The following is a 6,727-nucleotide window of genomic DNA, read 5'->3' as shown; positions in this document are numbered from 1 at the left end:
CTCCTAAGCTGGCCTTTGCTAAAAACGTCCTCTATCTGATTGAGGTACGTTCGCTGAGGTCGACCCCTTCCAACTCTCCCATCCACACTCGTCTGGTATACTTGTTTCGTCTATCTTTTGTCACCCACGCGCGATTTGCGGACTCGACTAGCACTAACCACTGCACAAGAGACTGCCTGCTGACTGGCTCACTCAACTCGTGCATGAATCGCACACGCCTCCCCTGTGCTGCGTATCCCACGGCCCGTTCGAGTAGGTACTTTTGCCACCCGCGCGAGATTTGCAGACGCGACTAGCACTAACCACTGCACAACGAGACTGCTGACTGGCTCACTCAACTCGTGCATGAATTGCACACGCCTCCCCTGAGCTGCGTATCCCGGGGCCCGCCTGTGCCGAGTCTCCCGTCACCCGACTGACTGACACCCCCCACTTCTTATAACGCCACTTCTTCAAAATAGACTCGCCCAGGCCGAAAACCAACTTCTGCGCATGGGCCACGAAGTTTCAATCGCACTGTACATGCGCGCCCGCACGTGGTATTTTGTTGAAGAGCCACACTCAAGGGGCCAAAGAGCTGCATGTGGCTCGCGAGCCGCTGTTTGCCGTCCACTGCCCTAGAGAAAGAGTTCCTACTTTATTTTGCTCCACAGTCATGAAGGCTATCCCTTGGTAATGTGAATTAGTTTTTTGTGCTATTAAAGAAAACCAATTTTACACTTGCACCTCTCATAGCTTTTTAACCACATATTTAATTATATGTGTTTTTATTTGCTTCAGGAATTTTGTTTTACTATTGGATTCTCAAAATGTGAGGCCCTCAAAGTAACAACCATACCATGACTGCATCTTTGTGCAGTAACCATGATGCTAGGCTGATAGTAGTTCTTCATTTTATTATTCAACTAGAGGCCTGGTGCATGGATTTATGCACTGGTGGGGTCCCTCGGCCTGGCCTGCAGGGATTGGACCAAAACTTGATTTCTGATATCCTCTGAGGGGTCCTGGATTGCAAGAGGGTGCAGGCCAGGCCAAGGGATCCCATCGGGGCTGGGGAGGGACCGTGGGAGGGCTCCAGGGTGTGTCTGGCCCATCTCACCCAGTCCCTCGGTCGGACTCCAGCAGCAAGTTAACCTACTGGTCGGAGTGTCTGCCCCCTGGTGGTCAGTGCTTATAGTGACTGGTTGAACAGTCGAACGAACGGTCGGACACAGCATATTAGCCTTTTATATACATAGATTGGGCTAACTTCATATTAGTCTTCAGGTTGACAGTGAAAATGCTCCCAACTGCTCTCATGCTTCTCCTTTCGCTGCTCCTTCTATCATAAAATACTTATAATGGAGAAAAGGGCTCTCAATCAGTAGTCATTCATTGCCAAGTAACCATTTAATAGGACGTTTAGAGAGTTCACTTTATTCCTATAGACATTTATTGAGCACTTTTAATTTATTTGTTCAGTGATGTGAGAAATAGAAACCAGGGTTTATTTAGAGCTTAGAATCCAGCAGAGGTGATAATCATAATGTCTGATTGAATACTTAACAGCAAAGCCTCTTTTTTCCCCCCAGTACCAATACTAGCATGTGGCGATGATGACTGCAAAATCCACTTATTTGTTCAACAGAATGAGCAGGTAATTGATGATGTTTATGAAGAGACTGACATTAGCTTCTGCTTAATTACATTTCTTAATGCCAACTATTTCCAGATTATAGAATTTCAGGAATGTTCTCATCTAAACCAAAATAATCTAATAGGAGTATTTCTTTTACAATTCTTTGTTAGATGGTTTTCCACCAAGCAGCTGCTGCCTTGACTACCAGGTCCAGGGTTGTTAGAAGGAAACAGGTCGCTAGGTGGGGGAAGAAGAGAAGGAAGATACTGTGGTAGTGTTTTTTCTTTAAAATTTTAAGTGATGTACATCATACCTACAGTGAAAACACTCCCTAGTAGTGTTCATTTGTCTTTCTGAACCTTATGTACACTTTGAGTAGTTAAACTAGGGGAGGGAATTTATAGAAAGGGGGTTCTTAACTAGAGGCTCTTTTATTTAATAAAGGAGATAGTTTCTTTGCATTCTGTAAGACAGTTTAAAATGGTTGTGAATGTTCCACTACCTACCTTTAATCTATGTTACATCATAGCGTATATCATTCTATTTTGTAAACATTTAGAGTATTTTAGGTCTACAGATCTTATCTACTCAGCATTACTCAATTAGATGATATAGGTGATTATGAGATTTTTTCATGAGACCTCTATCTTGTGTCTAATCAGATAGTGTTCCCAGTTTTTTTTTGGTTTGTTTTTTTTTTAAAGAAGAGATGCAGCAGGACTGGCTGGGACCAAATGAAATCGATATACATGAAACTATTAAATTCTTACCCCAGGCCTGATGATTTTTTATCTTACAGTTTCAGAAAGTGCTTTTTCTCTGTGGACATGAGGATTGGATAAGAGGCGTGGAATGGGCAGCCTTTGGTCAGTATGAAATTTTGCTAAATCACTGTGATGGGGACTAGTGTGTGTAACTTCCAAGAAAGCAGCCCCCTGTGTTTTAATTTAAAAGTTTCTTTGTATGTACTATTAGAAAAGAAGATGCTTATCCCTTCTGTTAACTATTAATTGGGGTGGTAGAAGATGAAACAAGTTGATGTTTAAAATAGGACACAAGCCGACTATTCCACATGCAGGCATTCTTGAAAAGTTCTTTGTAGATCTTAGTAGACTGTATATAAGATTATCACATGCTACAACCATATATCAGCATTGTACTATATTTGTCAATGTCAGTAAAACTGAATATAGGTCAAATGAATGAAGGGTAAGGAAGCAAAGTCTAATTTTTTCAGGAAATCTAGACGTGTGCCTGTTGTAGAGGAGAAAGTCTTATACCTAAATTTAAGAATATATTGTTTTAATAATAATAAACTTTTTTTTTAATTAGGTAAAGATCTTTTCCTAGCAAGCTGTTCACAAGATTGCCTGATACGAATATGGAGGATGTATATAAAATCAACATCATTAGAAAATCAGGATGATGATAATATAAGACTGAAGGAAAATACTTTCACTGTAGAAAATGAAAGTGAGTAATAATGAAAATATTTGATGTAATAATACTTAGGTCTCCTAGCTGAATCATTTTGTTTTATTATAAGCCTATGTGAAGGTTAGTTTTTCAGAAATATCAGAGCCCTACATGAAATTTGATACTATGCATTTTTCCTTTTTTTAATTTTTATGGAATGATGAGTCATTTTTCATATATGAAACTTATTTTTGTTGTAAACCATACTAGTAAGATTTTTAAAAATTGCTGAAAATATTTCAAAATGTTTTCTCAATAAATTAACTTGTATAATGTTACTAAATTTGTAATTTTAGCATATGAAGATCAAAAGAAATGTGAATTAGCCGTACCTTAGTTGGAAGATACTCTACAAGACAAGCTAAATTCCTACATTTGAGGAGTATATATAATTCTGATTTTCTTACTGTCTGGCATCAGAACAGTACCCCCGCATGGGGTATTGATCCTGTTGAAATAATTGTATTTGAAGAAGTTATTTTTGTTAGTTTTTTGAAGAAGGTATTTTTGGATGTGTATCTAAATTGTAAAGTTAGTTCTCAGTGAGCATTGTTCCCCCAGGAATTCTCTTCTTTGTTATTGCTCTTCTTTTTTTAAAAAATATATTTTATTGACTTTTTTACAGAGAGGAAGGGAGAAGGATAGAGAGTTAGAAACATTGATGAGAGAGAAACATCGATCAGCTGCCTCCTGCACATTCTCTACTGGGGATGTGCCCGCAACCAAGGTACATGCCCTTGACTGGAATCGAACCTGGGACCCTTAAGTCTGCAGGCTGATGCTCTATCCACTGAGCCAAACCGGTTAGGGCTGTTATTGCTCTTCTTGATTATAAAGCCCATAAGAGTTGAGATTTTGGTAACAGTTTTATGGGGGGAGCAAAGAAATACTCTAACCAGCATATTATGAGTAGCTATTCCCAAAGTTGAAATTTTTTGTGATATTTTTATGAATTATTTTGTTTGAAAGGTCACAAACTTTCAAACTGACTTGTCTTCCTTTACTTCTGCATTTATCTTTTTTTGTTTGTTTTATTAATCCTCACCTGAGGATATTTTAATTAAACCCGAGACTCTGATCCACAGGCCAACACTGTAACCACTAAGCAAAACTGGCCAGGGCTATCTTAATTTCTTTTAAGTGGCATTTTAGGTTATTATACTCTGATAATGATAAGCATAGCTAGGAGGCTGGCATGTCTGTTTTTTGCTTTTAAGTTGTAGTATAACAATATATCCCAGAAAATATTTAAAATAAAGCATATTCTTTAATGTTTATTTCTGACCGGGTAGAGACAAGGGTGTAGAAAAATTTATCTAGAAGAGTTTTGAGGAAACAGCGCTTCTTCATTGCATTTGTTAAAGGTATTAAAATGGCATTTGCGGTTACTCTGGAGACCGTGCTGGCTGGTCATGAAAGCTGGGTGAATGCAGTTCATTGGCAGCCTTCATTTTACAAAGGTAGGACAAAAAACATGCATATATCCCTCATCAGTTAAATCTCCCATGCAGAATGTTAAGCTGACCAAATAAAATGGAGGGTAGTTTGAGTGTGATTAGAAATCTCAAATGTAAGACATTTTCAAGTTGACAAAGTGCAATACTGCAGCCCTGTTCTGCTGGACACTCAATTCCACTGCAGATTGTACTCCTGAGCAGGAAAAGGGTGATTCCTGCCACAGTTACTGAAAGTGCCTCACCTCAGTAACTTTTTTTCTGAAAAGTTTCAGACTAGTCTTTATGGGATTGGAGAGAAATTGAGTTTTGGGCAAACTTCACTGGATCCTTTACCCTTGGCAATACAAAGATGGTAATACTGACATGCATAATTTATGAGAAAATAAGATCCCCTCCTCCTTTTGCCCTTAACCTCCACTTCTGGTGTGATGTGTGTGTGCTCATGCTGGTACTGGAGTGGAGCTGAGTAAGGCACAGCCTCATTCTTCCCCAGAGCTCCTTCCCCAAACCAGAAATGGAGACTATCCATCATTACTGTTCAGGTAACCACTATTCAGCTTTTATTATATTATATATTATTTGCTACAGTTTTTAAAAAAAGGCATAGATATTGAGGACCCCTGTGTATTCTTTCCGAGCCCTGGCCTCTCCATCCTTCCCTAGAGGCAACTGCAGCACTGAATTCTGGGTATTAGCACTCCCAGGCATGTTTTTATACTTTACATATTGATGTCACCACAAACAGTAGTTTCACAGCTATTGAAACAATCTCAGTGTGTCCTAGCCTCTTACAACTTGCCTTTTTAGCTTACCATGCTAAATATTTGGAGTTGTATCCATGTTGATTCATGTAACTCTAGTTTGTTTATTTTTATTGCAGTTTAATATTACACTGTTTAAATATACCACAACTTGTTTACTTGTTCTTATGGTAGACATTTGTGGTGTTTCCAGATTTTGCTATTGCATTGCGAAAGTGAACGTTTTTTGCAATATCCATGTTGTTTTTTCTAGTAATCTTCAAACATGATGCCTGGTGAAAACCTAAAGAAATTAGTTTATATTTTTTAGATGGTGTTCTACAGCAGCCAATGAGGTTATTGTCTGCCTCAATGGATAAAACCATGATTCTCTGGGCTCCAGATGAAGAGTCAGGAGTTTGGCTAGAACAGGTAAAAATGTGGATATTTAAGGAATAGAAAATTGAATTTATAAACTGAATATTTAATTCCCAAGTCTGTATTCCTAGAGCTGCAGATGTTCACTCTTTGTATATGTTAAATGAGTGAGAACATAATCTCTGGAATCAGTGGTTTCTATTGATTATGAATTGTTTTCTGTTATTGCTATAGGTTCGAGTAGGGGAAGTCGGTGGAAATACTTTGGGATTTTATGATTGCCAGTTCAATGAAGATGGCTCTCTGATCATCGCTCATGCTTTCCATGGAGCATTGCACCTGTGGAAACAGAATGCAGCTAACCCAGTAAGAAAAGCACTTGAAACCCAGGTTAACTTATAGCACTACATCAGTGCTTCTCAACCTTCTGGCCCTTTAAATACAGTGACCCATGTTGTGACTCATGTTGTGACCCAATCATAAAATTATTTTCGTTGCTACTTCATAACTGTAATGTTGCTACTGTTATGAATCGTAATGTAAATATCTGATATGCAGATGGTCTTAGGCGACCCCTGTGAAAAGGTCGTTCGACCGTCAAAGGGGTCGCGACCCACAGGTTGAGAACCGCTGCACTACATAGTACCAGTAGAGACATTTAAGTTTGAATGACATCACTTCTTTTTGTAAGCATTATACTATAGTTTACTAGGTAAGAAACTCATACTTTTCTAAGAATAAAAGTATTCATTTCTCCAGCATTGGTGAGGCATTGAAATTTGCACATATATAAAATTTCTACGTAAATGAACTTTAAGCTATATAAATTTTAAGTTCTTCCTTTAAGCTATGTAAATTTTTTTATGGGAGCTTTTCCTAAAATGTGTAACTTTCCTATCTTAAAGAAGGTAACATAGTTTGACATTTTCTTGTTGAATGGTTAGGTACTCCATAGGTAATGATTGAACAAGTGACTGACAAAAGGGCATTCTGAACACTTACTTTGTGATGGATTATATTGATGCTCTCAGGGGCTGTTGTTATGTGTAATTCTACAT

The 6,727-nt window shown here is 38.4% G+C and overlaps 1 protein-coding gene across 1 annotated transcript in view; it reads left to right on the top strand.

Annotated features, from left to right (window-relative positions):
* ELP2 (elongator acetyltransferase complex subunit 2) overlaps positions 1 to 6,727 on the top strand; it is a 35,866-nt gene that overhangs the window by 12,559 nt on the left and 16,580 nt on the right. The window contains exons 6-11 of the mRNA XM_005867298.2: positions 1,572 to 1,636; positions 2,418 to 2,484; positions 2,951 to 3,091; positions 4,459 to 4,554; positions 5,623 to 5,723; positions 5,904 to 6,035. Coding sequence (XP_005867360.1) covers positions 1,572 to 1,636; positions 2,418 to 2,484; positions 2,951 to 3,091; positions 4,459 to 4,554; positions 5,623 to 5,723; positions 5,904 to 6,035 — 602 coding nt within the window. The remainder of the gene's footprint in view (positions 1 to 1,571; positions 1,637 to 2,417; positions 2,485 to 2,950; positions 3,092 to 4,458; positions 4,555 to 5,622; positions 5,724 to 5,903; positions 6,036 to 6,727) is intronic.

This window comes from Myotis brandtii, unplaced genomic scaffold, assembly GCF_000412655.1.
Source record: "Myotis brandtii unplaced genomic scaffold, ASM41265v1 scaffold248, whole genome shotgun sequence".
Taxonomy (NCBI): Eukaryota; Metazoa; Chordata; class Mammalia; order Chiroptera; family Vespertilionidae; genus Myotis; species Myotis brandtii.
Note: the sequence above shows the minus strand (reverse complement) of the source record. Positions and strands in the feature narration are given on the sequence as shown.